Raw genomic sequence first — 24517 nt, forward strand, 5'->3', positions numbered from 1 at the left:
AAATATTTTATTTTTTTGCTTGATTTATTTGGTTTCAAAACAACGATCCACTTTGTGCTAGCCGTGATGCAAGACATTCTGGTTGATTTGGTTAAGTTTAGAGTGTCGTGCTTTGGGTGATCTGACTGTTTTTCAACAGCCCCGCTATACCCCCATATAGTGCGTGGCCCGGAGAAGTGGAGCGGGGGTCGCAATAGTGAATAACAACGTCTGGCATCAATACTAGACGTGTGCGTGACTGCCCTACTAATAATAATAATGTACAATACAATGCAACAAGAAATTCAAAACCCAACTTGATAAATCTAGGCTGCAGATAAATAATAAAAAACCTGACGAGTGATATAAGTAGCTTATACGCGAGGTCAAGGGTGACTTGTTTTCATGGGCGCCCATGATCTTTTGTACCACGTTTTGATTCTTTACGAGCCTTGAAGTCATGAAATCCGAATCATTATTATGTTCATGCTCAAAGTGGTAGGGCAGCTAGATGGAATGAAGTAGACGGTGGGTGTCTGGTTCATTATAAAGGTGGCTGTACGGAGTACGAAGGTGGTGAGTGTCTGTGTTGGGCTTAAGCCGCCCTAGAATTAAACCATTTATTCTTAGATTATGTGTTACTATAGGTCACTGGTATTGTATTTGTAATTTGACAGCAGTCTTAGGTGTTCCACTACGGAGGTTTTGTCTTTCTCTCGAAAGACATTCCTACATGTATTTATTCAATATGTGACTCAACATGACTGTGTATAATAATAACTTGGTTTAGGATTTTTATCGCCATCTTTTTATTAATTTAAATTATTTGTTGTATGTATGGAAAACAAACAAACAAACAAACAAACAAACAAACAAACAAACAAACAAACAAACAAACAAACAAACAAACAAACAAACAAACAAACAAACAAACAAACAAACAAACAAACAAACAAACAAACAAACAAACAAACAAACAAACAAACAAACAAACAAACAAACAAACAAACAAACAAACAAACAAACAAACAAACAACAAACAAACAAACAAACAAACAAACAAACAAACAAACAAACAAACAAACAAACAAACAAAAAAACAAACAACAAACAAACAAACAAACAAACAAACAAACAAACAAACAAACAAACAACAAACAAACAAACAAACAAACAAACAAACAAACAAACAAACAAACAAACAAACAAACAAACAAACAAACAAACAAACAAACAAACAAACAAACAAACAAACAAACAACAAACAAACAAACAAACAAACAAACAAACAAACAAACAAACAAACAAACAAACAAACAAACAAACAAACAAACAAACAAACAAACAAACAACAAACAAACAAACAAACAAACAAACAAACAAACAAACAAACAAACAAACAAACAAACAAACAAACAAACAAACAAACAAACAAACAAACAAACAAACAAACAAACAAACAAACAAACAAACAAACAAACAAACAAACAAACAAACAAACAAACAAACAAACAAACAAACAAACACCCCAGCAAACAAACAAACACCCCAACAAACAAACAAAACACACATACAGACAAACAAACAAACAAACCCGCACGGTACATTTTACGCGACCGAGCCCCAGCCTCGGCTTGAAATATTAATCGGGTCTTGACTAATAGAAAGCAACTTTTGGTGTTCCTGGAAATTCATGTTGACTTTGAAGTTGGATTGCGGGTCTTGAGAAAACCCTATATAGTCCTTGCCAACAATGGTACAGCTGTTCTGGGTTCTTATACTAATAGTACATGTATATAAGATTCCTCTGAATGATAAGGATTGTTTCAGCTGCAATCTCGGTTCTTTCGTCAAAATACAAGAAATAAGTGACTGTACGACTGCCAATCGGCCTGATGTATGTACAAAGTACCCGGGATTCTTCTGCCTTGTTGTACTGGAATGATTGTCTGGCTGGAACCTACTCCTAGAACTACAAGGCTTTTACCCGTCGGCCTTAATCCTTAAAGGAACACGTTGCCTAGGATCGGTCGAGTTGGTCTTTGGAAGTGCATGTAACCGTTTGTTATCAAATGCACATGATTAGAAAGATATTTTAAAAGTAGAATATAATGATCCACACAAGTATCAATCGAAATTGCCCGGATTTCCTTTTACATCGTCGACAAACACGGTCGGCCATTTATGGGAGTCAAATTTTTGACTCAAATAAATGGCCGACCGTGTTAGTTCGCGAAGTAAAAGGAAAACCACACAAGATTCGTGGCAAATGTGTTTGGATCATTGTATTATACTAGTAAAACATCTTTCTAACCATAATATGCATTTTATAACAAGCGGTTACAATCGCTTTTCAAAGACGAACTCGACCGATCCAAGGCAACGTGTTCCTTTAAGGAAAGGTAAAAGCTTTTTGGTAATTGACTCATAAAATCAAGGCAGTAAAAGCCTTTTGTTCGAAGCCTTCAGCAGCTGCCGATACAAGTTTTTATGGCTCTACATTTGAATCTGGATAGCGTTACTGCGGTAACGCTTCTTAGATTGTGTATGGGATTATTCTTTTTGTGTTGATATTATTCGAGCCGGCTTTCTTTGTGATATCTCAAGAAAGCGAACACCTTTTGAAATGAAATGTGTACATGTTAAATTTATTGTCAAATTGATATGGGACTAAAACAATAGAACGGTTCCTAAAACCAAAGATATACTTTTCCTTTAAAGGTACACGTTTGGTAATTGTCAAAGACCAGTGTTGTCACGGTGTATCCCAACATAAGCATAACAAAACAAGCCTGTGAAATTTTTAGCTAAATTCGTCATCGAAGTTTGTGTGCTTTCAGATAAAAGACTTCTGGCTAGAAGTCTTGTTTTTATTTTAGTGAGAAAATCCTCTTTCTCACACAACTATGGTACTTCAGATGGAGCCGTTTCTCACAATGTTTTATACTATCAACAGCTCTCCAATGCTCTTACAAAGTCAGATTTTAAGTTAATTTGAGTAAATACCAAACGTGTACATTCCCTTTAATGAGGAGCCACACACATTTTCGAAATGGTCATATTTTATAGATTACGCGAGCAAGACTTTCTGTAAGCCAGTGGACACTTTGGTATATTGTCAAAGACTAGTCTACAGAGTTGGTGTATCTCAACACATGCATAAAATAACAAACCTGTGAAAATTTGAGCTCAATCGGTCATCGAACTTGCGAGATAATAATGAAAGAAAAAACACCCTTGTCACACGAAGATGTGTGCGTTAGGTATAGGATGGTTGATTTCGAGACCTCAAGTTCTAAATCTGAGGTCTCGAAATCTAATTCGTGGAAAATTACTTCTTTCTCGAAAACTATGGCACTTCAGAGGGAGCCGTCTCTCACAATGTTTTATAACATCAACCTCTCCCCACTATTGATCACAAAGAAAGGTTTTATGCTAATAATTATTTTGAGTAATTACCAATAGTGTTCACTGCCTTTAAAAGAGCAAGTCTCCTGCGACTTAAATAGGATATTACCCGAGGTGCACGCCATTCGTATCCACGAATAGCGTATCACAGAGGGCATTAATTATGCCACACCTGTTGTTTATTGTTAAAATCGCTCCATTATTTTGCACGAATGGCGCGATATCGTTTAATTTTAAAGTCAAATTGTATTACAAAAGCTTGCAGTCACTCCAGTGAACACCACTCTGGTGGTGCGTGAACACGGTACAGGGAAAACGCTCGTTCCTTCGACAGTGGCATCATGGATCGAAGCGAAAGTGACTGCGTAGGTTGTTGTTCCCGACTCGAAGTAAATGTGAAGGTGAAAGACCAACAAAGATAACACTGACACTGAACATAACCTTTGGGACCAAAGTGTGCTTCCTGTGTTACGTGATTATACTTTCGATATAACTTTGAGGAACACAATTCAACTGATGTAATGAGCGGAGCGGAGTCCCCCAGGGGTCGGTACTGGGACCAAAGATTATAGAGCGCCGAAGGCGCAAGATGCGGAACTGAAGCTTTATCTATTGTTGGAACGTGAAATACGCATGGGCGCCATTTCAGCAAGTGAATGTTTTGTTTTCCATTGATAGAAACGGTAATTGTCTGCACTAATCTGCACTAATCTATTGTTGTATCAAAAGAGTTACTTGCCGAAATGGCGTCCAGTGGGATTTCACATTTCAGCCCGACAGGCCCAACGGGACTCTGCCTGAGATTTAGGTAAGATCCAATACTACCGACCTTACAACATTGGCGACGAGGTAAATTGTTGCGTAAACAGTTGCGTGCGATTTATTTATCAGTAGTTAAATTATTAAATTATAAGTACCTGTGAGGAATTCACGGGACTAATTTATTTCCCAAGTGCAAAACATTTGGAGTTGTGCAATTTGAGGTTTTTCTTATTAATAGCACATTAAATCATTAGTTACATCGACAACAATCTACTTTTTGGTTGAAAGCTGTCGGTGGTTAAGCACCACATCTATCTCACTAAATTTAAGTATATAGTCTTCAAGAAAATCAGCTTTCGCCGAAATTTGTGTAGTCTGTGTACGTCATTGAACTTAACTAGTATATAGCCTTTAACATAATCAGCTTTCGCCGAAATTGTTGAAGTATTTATGCATTCATACAGACCTTAGGAATATCAATGAATTGTATGTTTGTATATACTTGTATACTGCTCAAATTTAGTATGTTATAGCTTTCAACATTTTCAGCTTTTGCCGGAATTGTTGTAGCCTACAGTCATAATGTATCTCCGTCTTGTATTTTTGCATATACATGTACACTGTATTAATATAAAGTTGGTATTCCTGCATGCGTGGTGCGTACTTTTAATTTTGAACAGCGAAACAAAATTTGTCAGCTTTCATTTATTAAAATTTTGCGAAACGTGTTTAAAAAAATAAACACCAAAGTTAAAATACTGTCAATCAGGTCAACCTGTTGTGCGTCATTGCGACAGGAGCGTTGGCAGTATAGCTTAATGACGGGCAATATAGCCATACTTTGAATACCAACTTTTCTTGTTACATAATTGTATAGGCCCTACCTATTTCCCCAAGGATTATTGTACACCAAATATAATCATGAACATAAATAAGGCATCCCTTAAGGAATTGACAACTTTGCCAGGCATTGGAACAAAATATGCGCAAACTATTGTCTCCATGAAAGAACTCAAAGGGACGATAGTAATATATGATTTAATGATAATGATATTGAAGTATCTTTGCGAGCTTATTTTTTTTAGGGAGTTAAATTTTAGAATTAAATAAAAAAGTACTGGTTAAAATGAAATTGATTTATCTTTTTTTTTTTACCTGCTTATAGATTGTTGTTCACTAAAACAAAATTTGAACATCTCATAACGAAAGCTCACTTGTGTATTGCAATCATTTCGTAATACATGCGTAGCTCTAGACTGTGTTGAAAAAAGGTCTATGACTTTAATCATTGTGACTCTGTTATCTTGCAAGACTGGTGGTATTGGGCACGTTTGACCCGTTTGCACAGGTGTTGTACCCATGGCGCCATTGGTGGTATTGGGCAAGTTTGACCCGTTTGCACAGGTGTTGTACCCATGGCGCCATTGGTGGTATTGGGCAAGTTTGACCCGTTTGCACAGGTGTTGTACCCATGGCGCCATTGGTGGTATTGGGCAAGTTTGACCCGTTTGCACTGGTGTTGTACCCATGGCGCCATTGGTGGTATTGGGCAAGTTTGACCCGTTTGCACAGGTGTTGTACCCATGGCGCCATTGGTGGTATTGGGCAAGTTTGACCCGTTTGCACAGGTGTTGTACCCATGGCGCCATTGGTGGTATTTGGCAAGTTTGACCTGTTTGCACTGGTGTTGTACCCATGGCGCCATTGGTGGTATTGGGCAAGTTTGACCCGTTTGCACAGGTGTTGTACTCATGGCGCCATTGGTGGTATTGGGCAAGTTTGACCCATTTGCACTGGTGTTGTACCCATGGCGCCATTGGTGGTATTGGGCAAGTTTGACCCGTTTGCACAGGTGTTGTACCCATGGCGCCATTGGTGGTATTGGGCAAGTTTGACCCGTTTGCACAGGTGTTGTACCCATGGCACCATTGGTGGTATTGGGCAAGTTTGACCCGTTTGCACAGGTGTTGTACCCATGGCGCCATTGGTGGTATTGGGAAAGTTTGACCCGTTTGCACTGGTGTTGTACCCATGGCACCATTGGTGGTATTGGGCAAGTTTGACCCGTTTGCACAGGTGTTGTACCCATGGCGCCATTGGTGGTATTGGGCAAGTTTGACCCATTTGCACTGGTGTTGTACCCATGGCGCCATTGGTGGTATTGGGCAAGTTTGACCCGTTTGCACAGGTGTTGTACCCATGGCACCATTGGTGGTATTGGGCAAGTTTGACCCGTTTGCACAGGTGTTGTACTCATGGCGCCATTGGTGGTATTGGGCAAGTTTGACCCATTTGCACTGGTGTTGTACCCATGGCGCCATTGGTGGTATTGGGCAAGTTTGACCCGTTTGCACAGGTGTTGTACCCATGGCGCCATTGGTGGTATTGGGCAAGTTTGACCCGTTTGCACAGGTGTTGTACCCATGGCGCCATTGGTGGTATTTGGCAAGTTTGACCTGTTTGCACTGGTGTTGTACCCATGGCGCCATTGGTGGTATTGGGCAAGTTTGACCCGTTTGCACAGGTGTTGTACCCATGGCGCCATTGGTGGTATTGGGCAAGTTTGACCCGTTTGCACAGGTGTTGTACCCATGGTGCCATTGGTGGTATTGGGCAAGTTTGACCCGTTTGCACTGGTGTTGTACCCATGGCACCATTGGTGGTATTGGGCAAGTTTGACCCGTTTGCACTGGTGTTGTACCCATGGCGCCATTCGTGCAAAATGGAGCGATTTAACAATTGCATAACGTCATAGGTGTGGGTTAATGATACCTATCAAGGCTATGTTTCAAATCCCACACAAAGAAAGAAAGCAGTAGAATTGCCATTTATAATTTAGAGGACAACCGTTTCGTAAAAGCTCAAGTTAATCCGAATGGAGTTGTAATCAAATGAAGGCACATTGGATTGCGTACAATATGTGTCAACAGGTAGAGTGAAATGCTGGAAGGACTAGTTCAAGTCGAAGTAAAGTTTTAATACATCGAGCGATCAATCCCATGCGATAAGAAATAACTTGCTGGATGGTTGATCCACCGCATATCTGGTTCGGGCTGAAACTGTTCACGGTAAGTAATAAAGTAGATTCAATTATGATCAGCTAGCTGCTAATGTATTGGTATACAGCTTCAGCTAGACCCTGAGCACAATATCATAAACACATTATAGCAAGTGTTTTATACGTGTCTTTTTGGTCTCCTATTAATATCTGACATGGATCAACAGGCTTTTTCGAGCTGCAGTCTTTTTATACACTTCAATCCTGTCCATCACATTCCGGTTGTTTTGTAAAACATTTTAGCCTCCTTTTTGGTTCGATTTATTGTTGCCATTTATTTTTGCATTAGAGACTGTGACAACCTTTATGTGCCAAATAAGAGCTGCTAAAGGGCTTGGCAGATTTGTAATCACCTTTTACAGTTTGGGGGACTTTTAAGGCCTTTATGGTTTGTTTTGTCATTATTTTGTTAAAGAAAACATGAATTACTTTAATGTGTAATAAACATATTTTGTAACTGACAAAGATATAACAGTTTATGTATGTTTGACCAAATAAAGGTAATACTTATAAATACGGATAGAAGGTGCTTGGCACCCACTCCACTCGTCAGGCCCCGGTCTCGTAGCTAAACGCACAAACCATTCAGCTGACGTACCTGAACTAGGTTAAAACAACCCCGAAATACCACCCCACGTGAATAAATACCACCTCACGTGAATACCCTCTATGATCATGGTTCCAATGTACTGTGGTCGATCCCCTCAACTTTGTGTGCAAAATATGTATGCTCTAATGGTCCAACCCTCCCTCCCTGACAATGGCTGTCGACGTAGTATATCCTTCACTTCTGTTACCACTCAAAGGCTAGAAAACCACCTTTGTTATACCTTGTCGGAACCCATTGCACCTAAACGACTGTTTCCAGTGTGCTCAAAAGGCTGATATTAGACTTCCCCCAGTCAGTACAATGTATACGTTGCTTGAAATGGAACTAGTGTTGAGTGAACTGTGGATGTTGTTGTCAATTACATGAACTGAACAAAAATCTCGATTGGTTCAAATTATGAATGTTTCCACCTGCAATTCTAATAAATTGTTTAACGTTTGTACATACTCCTGAGATGGAGTAGAGTGATATCTCAACAATTAATCACATTTTTAAAGAAACATATAGATGCAAATATTTCATTTTATCAATTAAAAGATCAGATTAAAGAATCGAATAAAGTCAAACAACCAATCAATTATTTCACCCGTGATTGTGTATGTATTTTTTGCTTATTCTTGCTGTATTTTTATCCAATAAATTAAACAGTCAATCAATCATAGTTTTAGTCATCTGAAGGAGTGTATAATTGTTAATCGAGCTTTTTGTTTAATTCTAAGTTTCGATTCCAACATTCAGAGTTTGAAAGACGAAAACAAAATGGAAAATGGATCTGCAAATCAGACTGAAGAGTCTTCTCTCATCTTAGCAACATCATCACCTGTCACTCATAGCAAGAGCCAATCAGCAAACAGTATCAAAGAAACGTCACTCCCAAAGACTGATGACAAGAATGCACAGGAAACCAACTGCCAATGGAATGAGCCTCAAGTTGAAGGACCGCCCACATCACGTGACAGTTATCAGAACAATGCAGACATTGTTGAGGATCCTGTCGGAAACGAGAGAAAGAAAAAACCTAAAATAACTTTTGATCAAAAATTGATCCTTTTTGCCATCACCATAGCATCAATTGCAAACTTCATGTCGTTCTCCATTCTGGTTGTCTTCTTCCCAATAGAGGTTAGTGCGCTTTTTAAAAGTCCTGATTAATCTGTTAGAAAATACTTCTTTCTTAAAAACTACGTCACTTTAGAGGGAGCCGTTTGTCACAGTAATTATTAACTATCAATAGCTCTCCATTACTCGTTCATAAGTAAGTTTTTATGTTAACAAATATTTCGAGCAATGACCAATGGTGTCCACTGCCTTCAATGCTGCATCCGATCATCTCCATTTTTTAAATTTATTTTTTTACATTTTCAAAGTAAGTATCTGTTCCCTGGATCACCTGTTACCATGACACTTGTTTGTTTGACCTTGTGGTCACCTATTTTTTTTAATTTTTATATAAATTCATTTGATTTTGTCTATTTGTTGGCAGGCCAAGGCCAAAGGAATGTCACAAACAGTTATCGGGCTGGTTTCCACCATTTATGCTCTCTCATCCAGTGTATTTTCACCAATTTTTGGAAAGTTTGTAAGTTTCTTCTATACCCTCTTTTAAACATGTTGCAAATCCAGGAACCACCTAACACACCTCGGTCATTCCACCCTGTCCCCTTTGGATGTGAATGGTTTGCTTGACCTCATTTGCTCAGAGTGAATGGGCTGGGGGACGAAGCTTAATCCATCAAACTAACCCACTCTATGGCAACCCAACACTAAAACATTCGGACTCTGATAAGATTTATGTGTTTGCCTCATGTTGGGAAAAAAAGGGAATAGTGTATGAGGCCACAATGCCACATCCATCAAAATACTCCATTTTATTATTGATACACCTTCATTCTGTAAGTGGGTGATTCGGGTACAACATCAAATCAATCGAACACACTCGACAATATCAACACACTGTTGAAGTGTACCAAAGTTTGCCTATGAAAATACTGCACACTAATTTTAGAATGAGAAGTTTCCAACATTTTTGTTTTCTCTTTTATCTCATTGAAAGTTAATGAAAATAATATCTACAAAATTTCACATGTTCTTAATTCATAAAGTATTTGGAAAAGGTGCTACATATCAGTATGAAAGCAACTTTGAATCATAACAATCTCCCAAATATATCTAGAGAAATCTTATAAGAAATATAAACCCATTATCTCTGCTTTTCTCTGCTAAACGATTTGTTTTTGTTTTTTTAACATCGCAAGTAGTCCCGATAGCGTCACTTGCTTATGGCCTACTTTGGGTAAATGGGTTTCAGGGTGGATGCTTAGAATCCAAAATAAACAACCAATTTCCACTGACAACACAACTGATAAGAATCACACTCCAACCAGTGAATAATTCAACCCAACGTGCAGAAGCTTGGTCTGTAAAAAGATGCCAAGCCCCATACTCAGAAGTGAACGTTTTTGGGGTAGATTACTTTTAGTATTCAAATTCATGGCAACCAAAAACCTAAATATTAGACTTTGATAAGATAGGTAGAATGGATAATATTTCTTGGTTTGTTCGTTTACAGCTACCTTTAATTGGAGCTCGGTTTATGTTTCTGGCTGGCTCCTTTATGGCTGGTGGATCCAACATTCTCTTTGGGTAAGCTTTCATCTTTATAAATCAATTCAATTAAATTCACATTTATGTTCGCAAAAACATTTCCACATGACAAATGACAAAAGTACAATTTAATGCATATCATATAAAAACAATATAAAAGAATGACCTTTGTATTTTAATTGATCCGTGTTTTAATTCTTGAGGAATAACTATTTAATATGAAAGGTCAACTGTTTGTCAATTGAACTTTAAAATTAAGGTATCACAGATTCAGTAAAGTTATGAATTTCAGTTCATAAATACCTCAGACAGTTTGGTGGAGAGCGCGTCACGTTGGGGGCATTTATACCTTTTATTATGACCAGTGTATAAACGGTTGTGAACGTTTCTTGTTACTGGCGATGCGGGCGCTGTAAATAGATTAGATACAGAATTTGAAATCACGGTATGTTTTTCTGTTCACTTGATGAGATTTTGTTTACTTTTACAGTTTGCTTGGCGACATGCCGACTGATACTTCATTTACAGTCTACTGTTTCCTGCTACGGATTGTTGAAGGTTTGGGAGCGGCTGCGAGTCTGACGTCATCATCCGCCATATTGGCTCATACGTTCCCTGATAATGTGGGAACGGTTGTGGTAAGGTTTTAGTCAAAGATCTACAAGTCTTATCTTATAAAATAAATTCAGCTTTAACTTAAAAAACAAAAATTGTGAAAACTATCAAAATAATTTTATTGGACATGAGGTCTTTAATGGCCGTCGTTTATGTGGTCTCTGCTGGACAAGACGAACTAAATATAACTTGAATGAAACTGTCTTATTCCACAGAGTATTAATGAGATGATGATTGGGATAGGGTTCGCAGTTGGGCCAGCTCTCGGAGGTTTGTTATACAATGTGAGTAAACATCATGCATTTTTATTGAGTATTATTTACTTTACTCTTTAGACATAGTACACAATAAGTGTAAGTTGGACAGGGGCTGTCAAGGTTTTACAAAAGTATAAAAATTGTCATCTTATGAATGTGTACAACCAGCTGCCAGACCCCTGCCAATAGACATAATGTTTGGGTGTTGCTTTTCAATGCTATTAAATTTGCAGCGTTTAAAGAAACACTCGTCAATATCAGCCCTACCAGGTAAATATCAGACAAGTCCAGCGTCACCAGGGCAATTGTTAATGTTGGGCTCTATTTTCCTTTGAAATTAACAAATAGAAAAGTTCAAATGTTGAACGGGTAGCTGCATGATGGCGTCATAACAATGAACTACTTGGGTCGCTCAAGGCGCTTTAACATACAGTATTTCTTGCAAGGTATAATGGGTCTATCCTTAACAGCACCGTCACGTTGTACACGGTGCTGTGAACCAATATGCAGCCACATCAAGCCAGGAACACCGGGGTGAACCCCTTCTCTTTTTGATAATTGCACTCGGTTCTTTAACGTGGCGTTACTCAACAACCGACGAATTAATAATGCCTAAATGTCTTGCTTAAAGGCAGTGGACACTATTGGTAATTACTCAACATAATTAGTATAATACAACCCTCTCTGATTACGAGTAATGGGGAGCTGTGAAGTGACGTAGTTTTTGAGAAAGAAGTAATTTTCCACGAATTTTATTTCGAGACCTCAGATTTAGAATTTGAGGTCTCGAAATAAAGCATCTGAACTTCGTGTGACTATGGAAAGACAATTGGGTGTGTTTTTTTCTTCTTTCATTATTATCTCGCAAATTTGATGACTAATTGAGCTCAAACTTTGACTTTGTTATTTCATGGATATGTTGGGATACGCTAAGTGAGAAGACTGGTCTTTGACAATTACTCAAAAGAATTGTTAGCAAAAAAACTTACTTGGTATATTCAAAGAGTAATGGAGAACTATTGATAGTCAAACAAAAATATATATTTTCAGAAACGACTCCCTCTGAAATAACGTTATGTTTGTAGTTCTCACTAAAACATTTAAACTGATTCGAGACCTCAGCTGAGGTCTAAATCAAGCACTGAATCACACAACTTGTGTGACAAGGGTGTTTTTCCATTCATTGTTCTCTCGCAACTTCGATGACAAAGAGTTAAATTTTTCACAGGTTTGTTATTTATTTTTATGCATATGTTGAGATACATCAAGTGAGAATACTGGTCTCGGACGATTACCAACTGTCCAGTGCATTTCAGTGTCACGACTGGGACTCGAACCCACGCTCTGGGATCTGCTTTAAGACAAATGTATACATTTTTTGCTTTAGAATGCAGTTTTGTATTACTTTATACAGGTGCGTTTAGCTACTACTGTGCTATTATTTGATTCATTGTCTTTAGATGTGATAACAAAATTATGTTCCATCAACAGGCCGGAGGTTTTGGACTTCCCTTTTATGTTCTCGGAGGCTTTGATTTATTGATCGTTGCCCTCAACTTGTTCACAATGCCCCAGCCAGGTAAGATTATACTAGGCACGTAAACAGTTTGGAAAAAACAGTGTTTTCCTTAAAGGCAATGGACACTTTCGGTTCGAACTAAAAAAAAATATTAGCACAAAACCTTACTTGGTGATGAGTAATGGGGAGCTCTTGATTGTATAAAACATGATGAGAAATGGCTCCCTCTGAAGTAACGTATAGTTTTCGAGAGAGAAGTAATTCTCCACGAATTAGATTTCAAGACCTCAGAATTCAATTTTAACTTAGAATTTAAATTAGAATATAAATTAGAATTTAAATTTTGAGGTCTCGAAATCAAGCATCTGAAAGCACACAACTTCTTGTGACAAGGGTGTTTTTTCTTTCATTGTTATCACGCAACTACGACGACCAATTGAGCTCAAATTTCCAAGGGTTTGTTATTTAATGCATATGTTTAGATACACCAAGTGAGAAGACTGGCCTTTGACAATTACCAATAGTGGCCAGTGTCTTCTAAAGGTGGCTGACCCATTACGATTTGCATAGGTTGGGTAAGGTGTGTCAAACTCTGTGATTACTAAACGACAGACAGTTGTATATCCTTGATACAGTGGACAAGTCTATGTTGTAAACAATCCAGCGAGTAAACAACCCTGCCCATGACACTCAAACTCTATGTCTTAGGGGATGAGCTATTATGTTCACCTACCAACGGCAGCTCTCTGATGACCCTGGTTGGTGTTGGAATAAACCATTTTCACCAAGCCACACAACAACATACCAAACAATGGAATCGACCAATTATTAACAAAACTAACCAAATGTAGCCAATGAGCATGCACCGTGTATTTTCTAGAAGTCATCGCCCGCTGAGTAAAACTAATGCTTCATTTAACGGTTGATTAAATGGCAGTGTAAATACACTAAAGGTTTTTATTGGAATCGATCTAATAATTGCCAAGCAAGGTGTGATGTCACAATACAATTTTAGTGACTTAGGAAACCGAGCCAATGCAGCTCATCTCATCACTTTCCAGGTTTCTTAAGGTGAAACAAAACTTCTACTTCATATTCACTTTGTTTTAAATGATTTTCTACTTCAATTCTCTCTTTGTTTTCATACAGGTTGTAAAACTGAGGAGATGGGTTCATTAAAGCAAGTCTTAACCATTCCAGCGATATGGCTTTTATTGATTGTATCTACACTTGGGTCAGTTGCTGTTGGGGTTATTGACCCCACTTTGTCACTTCATCTTAAAGAGGTCAGTTTGGGTTATTCTCATTTGTGTTTCTTGACCACACTCTATCACTTTAAATTAGGTCAAATTGGGTTCCTTTGATCCCACATTTTTTTTTTCTTTTTTGCAAAGCTAACCTACTTTTTAGACAGTTTGACCACCAACAAATACAAATATTGTTTTAAAATGTTTGTTTTATGTTAATGGGTTTACACTGTAAAACTGCAGCATTTTTGTGTGCACAGGAATAAATAGGAAGTGTTTTTTAAGTGTAGATTCAGAGTCATTGATGTATTAATGTACTCTACCTTTCATTTTGTTACTTTTACAGCTTCATTTTGATGTGGTTGAAATCAGCTTAATTTTCACTGTATTTGGTGCAGTGTATGGATTAACTTCTTTTGTGTGGGGCTACATTGCAGATAAAATGGTAAGGTACTACAAAATGTGTGGATCAATTCAGCTCATTTCTTTTCTGAACTACCCTTAAAGGCACTTAACACTATTGGTAATTACTCAAAATAATTGTTAGCATAAAAACGTACCTGGTAACAAGCAGTGGAGAGCTGCTGATATTATAAAACGATGCGATAAACGGCTCACTCCGAAATAATGTAGTTTTCGAGAAAGAGGTAATTTCTCATAAAAATAACATTTGAATGGAATTCGAGACCTCAGGTAGTATTTGACAATAATTGCCCAAGATGTCCGTGCCTTAAATAAGTAGGCCTATCGTCCAATGCAATGTTTTTATTACAGTTCACCATGGTATGTACCGTAATGTGTGATCATAAACATTTATTATCATTTCAGAAATCAACCAGGATCATGCTTGCACTTGGAGCGTTTGGTTGTGCGATATTTTTCCTTTTCATCGGACCATCCCCACTTCTAAATATAACTCCGTAAGTGTAATGACCATTATATCATGTTTCTTTTCAAGCTGCCTTTCAATTATGTTTGTAAGTAAGCCGAGTTTCATTGTAAGCCACGCCCACTTCACACAAGCTAGATCCACTGATTGGTTCATTAGACGATGGGTTTCATTGAGCTAGCGTTTTCTTGACGATTAATGGATGAAAGGTCGAATAAATGGACTTGCTTTACATACGTTCTCTTAGGAATATTTGATCTCACATTTTCAGACTTTTGGCATGGAGTGTTTCGGGAAGAAAAACACATTTTTACCATGTTTTAACGCGAGGTAAAAAGAGACTAGTTTTTTTCTGTTTGCTATAGTGATTTAGTGTCACTACTTTTTGTTATTAATACAGGCAGAAGTACCTCGCTAGTATCGCAATAGCTCTGGGAGCTTCCTCCATTGCATTATTTGTTATACCTACACTGGTTGATATGTTCATTACGGCTGAGTAAGTTCAATGTAATTAATGTTTTAAAAGTAAAATTATATGTTTACATTTTCCACAGCAATCAATTTGTTTTATGAAAATTTGAACATTTAAACTGGTATTATAATTGGGTTAGAGTTCAAGTCAGGAGTCATTAAAGGCACTGGACACCTTTGACAATTGTTATAGTCCATTAGTCTCACTTGGTCCATCTCAACATTTGCATAACGTGACAAACCTGTTAAATTTCGGCTCAATTGAAGTTACATGAGAATAATGAAAGGAGAAACACCTTTACTTTGTCAGCCCAATTTTATGCTTTAAAAAGGCTCAGCTGAGGTCTTTTATTATTTGGGTGAGAATTTACCTCTATCTCTTTCCTAAAAAGCCGCGTCACTTTAGAGGGAGCCATTTCTCACAATGTTTCTATACAGCTCTCTCTTTGTATGCCAGTTTTGAGAAATTACCAATAGCATCCAATCTTTTCAGGTTGGAAAGAATCAGCCCCCCAAAATAAAACAGAAAAATAAGCAAATAAAAAATAAACAAATAAATAAATAAAAAACCGAAAGTGAAAATAACTTCTGACAGATAAGTATATCAAGGCGTAAATTTAATTCGGGCTTCACACTTCATGAATTGTTATTAAACTAAAAAGTCTTGCAAAAAATACAATTGACAACAGAGAGACTCAAAACCACCTCAATTAGCCTAGTAAGAGAAGGGTTGAGATGTAACTAAACATCCTTTCTTATAGCTAACTATAAGTCTGCTTCATAAAGACAACAAACAAACTAACTCGGCTGTTTTTAAAGGCAGAGGACACTATTGGTAATTGACAAAGATCAGTCTTCTCACTTGGTGTATCTTATCATATGCATAAAAAAAAACTGTGAAAATTTGAACTCAATTGGTCGTCGAAGTTGCGAGATATTAATAAAAGAAAAAACACCCTTGTCACACGAAGTTGTGTGCGTTTAGATGGTTGATTTCGAGACCTAAATTTCTAAACTTGTGGTCTCGAAATCAAACTCGTGGAAAATTACTTCTTTCTCGAAAACTACGTCACTTCGCAGGGAGCCGTTTCTCACAATGTTTTATACTATCAACCTCTCCCCATTACTCATTATCAAGTGAAGTTTTATGCTAATAATTATTTTGAGTAATAACCAATAGTTTCCACTGCCTTTAAAGCACCTATAATTTTAAAATTGTTACTCATATTCTAACAATGAAAATACCAGGAGGCGGACAATTTTATTACGGTGATTTTGACACATTGTTTGTTACAATCGGTCGAGTATTGTTGTTGCGGTATGTGCTTCCAGGTGAAAAGTGCCCACTTCCATTGTAACTCCTATTGACATGATTGATCTCTTAAAGCTATTCTTGTCAAAAGGAGTTACTGCAACAATCGAAATTTGCACTTTACACCTTTAAGCACATACCGCGACAACAATACTCGACCGATTGTTACAAACAAGGTGTCAAAATCACCGTATTAGATTTTCCGTCTCCTGGTACTTTCATTTGTAGAATACGAGTAACCATTTTAAAATTATTAGTGCTTTTACAATAGCCGAGTAACTTTTTTTGCTGTCTATAGTTAATATTATAAAATTGATCTCACAATATATTTTCCCCTATTCTAGATGGTATGGACTATCCCAAGGTTTGGGAGACACAAGTGTTATATCAGGACTTTGGGTCTCAGCATTCGCAATAGGGTAAGTATATTATTATTATTATTTAACTTAATCTGAGTGTTGTGTTTACGAACTTTTTTCGTTGGTGGTAAAACCACTGGTTGTTATGGTTTTCTAATCAAGTTAGGATACCTCGATGGTTGTTGGAGTAAAACAAATAGTTCCAGGGGACGCTTTTCGTATCTCTGTAGCAGGTACAACGTTTTAGAAAATTTTGTGAAGTTTTGCCCGTACAAGCAATTTTTAGAACACATAATATGCTGGATGTTGCCATGGTAACCATGTGTTTTGTTTATTTGACAGAACAATGCTTGGTCCACTCCTAGGGGGCGTATTAACCGACCATCTTGGATTTGACAATGCAGGGACAGTCCTTGCCGGTGTTTACATAGCAACCATGCTCGTGATATGTTTCTTTGGACTGTGGGAATTCCGCTGTGGAAAGGGGTTAGTAACATTGTCTAGATAAACCCACTTAATTATTTTTGCTTATTCAAACAATTTGTTTCCTACACGAAGCTGTTGAAGACTACAGTTTTTTTTTTTGTTTTTTTTTACGAACGAAATAAATGTTGTGTTTCTTTAGGAATGTTGGAACTGGTTTTGTTTTTTATTTGTTACAGCTATCTAGATCAAATGCTCTACTACTTCAAAATCTCATCAAGCCTACTCAAAAGTGACACTTTTTTTAATTCAGGAAGAGGCTATAAACTTATTTCAATCCGGTTTTTTTTTTTTTTTTTTTTGGGGGGTGGGGGTAAAGAAATTAACTGTTTTACAAGTTTGTTACTTATAGGTATTTTGTATTACTATTATTTTGTTATTAGTTTGGACTGATTCTTGTTACACCAACACACCATAATTAAATTATCTGTGACTAGCTCTAAATCTAACTTTCTTTTGTTTAGGAGGCGTGTACCCCCGACACGTCTACACGTAGATGTAGAATCAGAGACAGTGCTACTCACCAGTTAAGCGGGAGGATCTTCAGCCGATCAACATCTTCTCGGGGAAACTCTGATGGTTGTCTTCCACGTATCCCGGTCCAGAATCAGCGTCCTAAGCTCAGGTGTTTCTTGATGTGCTCGTCTTTCTTCAGCTGATCTAGGATTGTTTTCTCCTCATGCCGTTGCTTCTGTTTCCATCAACGGGTTCAAAAACAAACACCCCAACATATAAACAAACCCCAAGGGACAGTCAGCCCGACAAACATACCCCCCCCCCCCCGCCATTAGACACCACAACAAACACCCCAACAAACAAACAAACAAACAAACAAACAAACAAACAAACAAACAAACAAACAAACAAACAAACAAACAAACAAACAAACAAACAAACACTCCTCTATATGTTTTGGGGGTTTTTTTTAAGAGAGAGGGAGGGTGTTAAAATTAAAAAAGAATGCCGCAATAAATGTACACTACAGAGAAACACCATCATCACCGAGTACCTGATCGCGGCTATCTCTTAGTTTAAAAATGTAAAATGATTTCACTCTCCCCTCTGAGTGTTGTTAGTTTCGCCCTTTGTTTTTAAGCATTTTATATGAGCGTCATTCTTGACGGTTACCAACGCCTTACAATCACAAGTATTCGTTATTAATAACTTTGTATAATTATTATACATGATAGGTGAAGAACTTATAAGAAATATTGGTTGTATAAGAGAGATCGAGTCTCAACATTGGTATGTGCTGCCTCATATATACTTGAAAGGTCCACTTAGTACTGAATTATTGAAGGATTTACGAATTTCAAAAGTATTCTGTTTTGTAGATTTGATTTTTTTAGCATACATTATTATTACACTCGCTTATGGCTCCCTTCACAGGCACTTTGTGTTTCCATTGCAAAAGTGCTTGAATTCATGTCCACCATTGGTTCATACTGACTTTAGGTATGTTTGTTTTCCAATAAAGTATTTTAAACTTGCTAACCAGTGAAGATGTTTTTTATAAATAATTGTATATATTATTATTTGTATCTCAAAGTATTTCCTTGTGTCTATATAGCTCCCAATGTCGAGCAATATACAAATATATCATGGTTTATGGGTGACTAGTATAAATTATAATATAGCATGGTTTGAGGGTGACTAGTCGATAATAGCTCCCCGAGGTAGGTATAGACCATAGAGCTATATATATTGACTAGAGCGCTAACTTACTCTGCGTTTTGAAGCAACCCTGGGCGCAGACATGTTTGGTGTGTTGCGTGAATTCGGAATTTTAAGAGAACACACATTGCCGCCATTACTTTACATTCGGCGTGTGCGTATACGTACGCAACTGTCCACTCGCGTACGTCCGCGCTACGAAAACCGTAACTTCGACTTGGTTGCCGTACTAAAAAAAGGTAAACGCGCCTTTTAATCATGACGCACATGACGCTCCCAGTTTGTGCGCTGATCAGCAGATTGTGCGTTCACATTTACTGCATTTTTTGCTTCGATGTCACATTAAAAAGAACAGACGCACGATATATCATGCAAATAGCCGTACAATTGCCGTACAGAATTTCAAGCTTTTGTATTGGTTTGTACATAAACATGGATGCGCCCACACGGCTTCAGAACCTTAGTGCGTGTATAACGGGGTGTTAGCGCTCTAGTCAATATATATAGCTCTATAGACCTTATTGCAGATAGCAATTTTGAACAACTGCGCATGTGCGCGCAAAGGACTGTGGGAAAAATTTGGCACCTCGCTCAAAAAAGTAAACAACGTTCAACGTTCGTACACGATCGATCGGTTTGCAAAATGGATGTGGCAGGAGTGACCGAGAAAGAGCTGCTTGATAGAATAAATAGTTCTGCCATAGACGAACTAAGGTAATCTTTAGCTAAAGTGAATAGTAGTTAAAGACAAACTCCAAAGGCGACATTTTTTCGCGATAAAATTACTGTTTTTAGGTTTGCCCGTCTACGTCTGTAGGGCGTCTGACATTGACAAGGGCAATGGCGAGAAGTTGCAACACGGATCAGTGACCCTCTCCCGCAACCATCAGTCACCCTCGAGGGATCGGAAATAACAACCAAAACTTCCCACCAGTGACTCCGATTTGTGCTGATAAATACTTCGACAAAATCATGGACGACCTCCATGACAAAAGTAAGACTTTTTTTCTGTTACAAAACAGAGAAACATTGCCAAGGTCATGATGATCGAGGACTGTCATGACTGTTTTACAAAAAATACAATCATTTCTTATTCCTGGTATAGACTAGAGTCTAGATATAGCTCTATGGATAAAGCCCATCAATGGTTACATTGTCTTGATTCGATTGTATCTGTAATTGGTTATGATAGACTAATAGAAAGCCATATTGAGAGGACTATGTATACAGTAACTCGCTTTTATATTCTTTATAAATAATAGGCTATATTTGTACATCTGTTAAACCTGATGCTAAATTTATATACTGATAGGTCTCATTTTGTAGTTTAAGTGGGGGGAAAAGTCATTTCAAACCTTGCCATCAAAGAAGAAGTATTGTGATCACTTAAATGTGATTCTCTGCAAACTCTGCATCTTCAAAATTTGGATTTAAATTAACAAGTAAGTAGACTGGCACTGTGGTCAGGTGGTTCAGGGCCCGACTAATAATGGGTTCAGTACTGCCAGAGGCAATTTGTATGTATTAAGCTGTCTCATGACTTCACAAAGCCAACATTAAAACGATTGATTTTTATTAAGCTGCAGCCAACTTTGGCAAACACGTCATGCATGTCAGAGTCCTTGTTCACAAAAAGACTCTAGAAGAAGGGTCAGACTATCTGCTACACCCACAGGTTGGAATAGAATCTAAAGATGACTGCGCCATGATAAAACTGCAGCTATATATAAAACCTGTGACAAATTCTAGTTTGTGAATGCTATATCATGCATGTTGTGAATTTAACTCCCGGGTTGGTGTGAAAACAATTGTTCACAATCTAACCAGCATCTGTAATTATTTGACCCATTTTATGGTGAGAGTTTAAAGGTTTCATTAATAACTGTTGGTACACATAATTTAACTCTTGCTGAAAATAAATCCAAACTTGTCACACTTTTTGTTCCATATATTTGTTTACAAACAATTTTTTATTTACAAGTTCCATCCTTTAATTTTTTTCCTCAAATATTTAAATTGGTAGTATTAACTTTATAACACACTTGGTATTTTCATGGCCCCTTAAAAACACTTACATTGCAGTTTACTTCACTCAATTATTATCTACCCTTGTTTGCCTCCGGTATTGTTCATGTTGACTGTACTGAGGCGGTTAACTACAACCCTCTAGATCTTTGCAATTGCAACCCTTGGTATTATTTAAATCTTTGCATTATGAAGTATTATTGTATGATTTAAGTAACCAGAATAAATGAAGCTTTAACCTCTTCAAGACAGTTGAAATGGACGTTTGGACAGTGTTATTTTTGTTTTGTACACTTCTACTTTCTCTGAGAATTGTAGCCTACAACCGCAGGACGCCACGCACAGGCATATTTAGAAGCACGTGCGATACCTTAGGTGTTTTCAAAGCCCAACAGCCGACAGAACGCTTGCGTCACAGTTCACTCTGCAATTAACATTTATCTCTTCATCGCCAATTTACGTGTCATCAGTCAAAAATGGCCTCAAGAGCATGAAGACACACACACACAGTCACACACAGCCTTTAGTCAATTCAGAAGATGGTCAATGAGCTCTCCTGCAGCAAAAGAAGTAGGATGTGGTTGGTCGAGTCCACAAAACAACAGTACAGATCACATCTTTTAGACTGGGTACAAATTGTGAAAATGTGCATATTTAAAGTGCTGAAGGCAAATTGTGTTAATTTATGGCATACACATTTTTTAGGGGTATTGAGGGGTGCTGAGCTCGAATTTGCTGTATGCCAAGCTAAAAAATGTCCCATAATGCCTCAAAATCCCAAAATCCAAGATGGCCGCCACTGACACGTTAAAATACATTAATATGCATATCTTTTTTACTAAACAAGGTAGAAACTTAAATAAAATGTCCTTCTGTAGGTTATCATGTATGGGGAATCCAATGAAATCAACAATTTTACAATAAAATATGAAGAAATTGATTAAAACTCATATTTAATGCCAAAAAATGTGTTTTTTTGTTAAACATTTACATAAAATAAAAATAAAATAAAAAAACTCCAGTACGTTAATCCTAAGAATCCTAAACAAGGTAGAAAATTAAATTAAATTTCCTTTTTACGGTTATCATGTACGGGGAATCCAATGCCACAAGCAGTTTTGAGATAACATTGTGAGAAACTGGTTTAAAGTTGTATTTAATGCAAAAAGTTCTCTAAAGATTGTTAATTTTTCGACCAAAGATCCGAAGGCTCATCGTTCTCCTTCCTCACCAGGAACATAGACGGCTTGACAGGAAGCACATCTGAACAGCAAAAACAAATAAAACGACAGTCCATTTGGTTAAAAGGGCATATATTTGGCTTAAGTGGAAAACCTCCAAGTAACACTGACACACACTTTATACCTAAACCAAAATTTGACATGCAAATTTTGTTGTAAAATGACAGCAATGGCAAAACTTTAATTGTGAGTAATTTACATGAGCTTACCATATCTGCGGTAGATGTAGATGTGCACATGTGAACTCATTCCTGGTCGTCATGGGTGTTCCGGCAGTTGTCATCAAGTTTCCTGCAGTTGCACGCCTCGATGCATTTCATGCGAGCTTTCCTGCAGCTGCAGCGCAGGCTAAGGCACCCCTTTGTACAACCACATGAGGTGATCTCCCTGCAAGCTTTAGGGATAGGTGGCAGAGAGAGTAGCCGTGGCACTAACTGACCGTCCAGGTGCATCCATCCCATTTCGGTCACTGGAGGAAGATCAGGATGCGGCAAGTGTGCTTGATTCCAGACACTTGCTTGATAGTGTGAACGCATGATGTGAAACTTTGCTGCATCTGAGGTTGGTGGCAGAGTCTCTTGTGCATGACCAATACAAAACAACTTGACTCGTGCTTTGTTGCATGTATCTACTTTAGGGACGCCATATATTTTACAGATGAATTTTTCGGTTGATATAGCGATTTCTTTTGTGAGAGGGCCTCTGCCAAGGCCAACCAGATCAGTGTGATGCTGCTCGAACACTTTCCAGGCTGTTTTCTTCCCGTGGCAACTAAACTGAGAAACACTATCACAGCCGGTTACAGCATGGAATGCAAGTAGTGTGTCCACTAGATCTGGAGATAACAGATTTCGAATTTCATGAACTGGGAAATACTTTGGAGCCTTCGATGTCCCGGCTTTCATGTAGAGAGATGTACATCCCATTCTGTCATAATGTGCTAGAAGTAAAAGAAGCACATCTGTATCACGTACTGACACAACTATCGTTTTCATATTAGCATGGATGCAATGCAAAATCAGCCGGGTATCAGCTTCTTCGTGGTCAGCTCTCAGAGAGGAAACTGCAAGATCTGGATCAGATGACTTGACAGTGGTCGCTTCGGCGAACCCCCCAGCTACTACAACCACTGGTTTATCTGTCGGGTTGTATTCAATCAGGTGGTTTGAAAGTAGTTGTGCGAGGTCTGCTTTATTTTCCTCGAGAGCCATGAAGCTGGACCAGTCTGACGGGAGAGGAACTGAAGATTCATTTTCTATTACACGGCGTACTGGTCGGTGGCGCTGCTTCCGTTTGGTCCTTGTACCTGCTTTGATTGACTCTCCTTGGTACCTGTCGAAGACTACGTCGATCCTCTGGTATTCTGCTCCCATCTTAAACACAGTGTTAGCAAATGTGTTGGCATAGTCTCCAAACGTTCTAATGACAGGGGGCTTTCCAACTGCCATTACCAGTGCTTGGCCATCAATAAGCAGGCAGCTGGGCTGATTGAGTGTAACATTTGCTGGAGTTTGGACTTGTTGTGTCAGAATGTTTGCTAACACAGACTTGTTGGTAGAATGTAGACTACCACTAGTTGTGGCCAAAGATAGTGGGATGGTCATAAGTTCATGCTGGAGGATGTTTTCTAGGTTAACCTCACGCCCCGCTTTATAAGCTGTTAAAAGCCTTTGCAGAATGTTCCTGTCCACTTTGATAGTGTTTTGCTTGCTTTTGGAAGGTTTCACAACTTCGTACAACGAGGCAAATGTCTTGGCATTATTTTTTTGAATGGGTGATTTTAGATCCAGGTGCTGGTTACTTTCTGGAGGCTCACACAGACGTTTGTTTACAAAGACTGTCATTTGCGCCTGTCCGAGTTTTTCCGCACTAAGCAGAGATTCTTGAATCACAGGCGTGACCACATCCTTGGTGATTATGTTCTGCAATGTGCCACCGCCATCTTGAAACACGCCATGCTGTTTCATTGATACAACAAGTCTGCCTTCATCAGAGTCATCTTTC

General features: G+C 38.1%; 1 protein-coding gene across 5 annotated transcripts; it reads left to right on the forward strand.

Annotated features, from left to right (window-relative positions):
• The first annotated feature begins 392 nt into the window (after nucleotides 1-392).
• LOC117300785 (MFS-type transporter SLC18B1-like) lies at nucleotides 393-18383 on the forward strand. 5 transcript variants are annotated; one of them, XM_033784583.1, is made up of 15 exons: nucleotides 393-555; nucleotides 7080-7217; nucleotides 8556-8939; nucleotides 9301-9396; nucleotides 10387-10460; nucleotides 10912-11059; nucleotides 11252-11320; nucleotides 12785-12872; nucleotides 13962-14098; nucleotides 14406-14504; nucleotides 14888-14979; nucleotides 15349-15444; nucleotides 17076-17150; nucleotides 17433-17576; nucleotides 18038-18383. In XM_033784583.1, exons 2-15 carry the CDS (start codon nucleotides 7173-7175, stop codon nucleotides 18102-18104), a joined length of 1614 nt encoding a protein of 537 aa, XP_033640474.1. In that variant the 5' UTR covers nucleotides 393-555; nucleotides 7080-7172; the 3' UTR covers nucleotides 18105-18383. The 5 variants fall into 5 exon arrangements, with proteins under 5 accessions (XP_033640474.1, XP_033640477.1, XP_033640476.1 ...); XM_033784586.1 differs by lacking the exon at nucleotides 7080-7217; XM_033784585.1 differs by lacking the exon at nucleotides 7080-7217 and having other exon boundaries at nucleotides 394-555; nucleotides 8537-8939.
• The last annotated feature ends 6134 nt before the right edge of the window (nucleotides 18384-24517 follow it).

Source organism: Asterias rubens, chromosome 16, assembly GCF_902459465.1.
Source record: "Asterias rubens chromosome 16, eAstRub1.3, whole genome shotgun sequence".
NCBI lineage: Eukaryota > Metazoa > Echinodermata > Asteroidea > Forcipulatida > Asteriidae > Asterias > Asterias rubens.

Excerpts from the sequence above, each read along its gene's own strand:
- LOC117300785 (XM_033784581.1), top strand. The coding sequence starts at position 3,729 with ATGGATCGAAGCGAAAGTGACTGCGTAGGTTGTTGTTCCCGACTCGAA. Across the intron at positions 10,461-10,911 it reads GGATCCAACATTCTCTTTGG|TTTGCTTGGCGACATGCCGA; the intron begins GTAAGCTTTCAT and ends TTACTTTTACAG. Across the intron at positions 14,505-14,887 it reads GCTACATTGCAGATAAAATG|AAATCAACCAGGATCATGCT; the intron begins GTAAGGTACTAC and ends TTATCATTTCAG.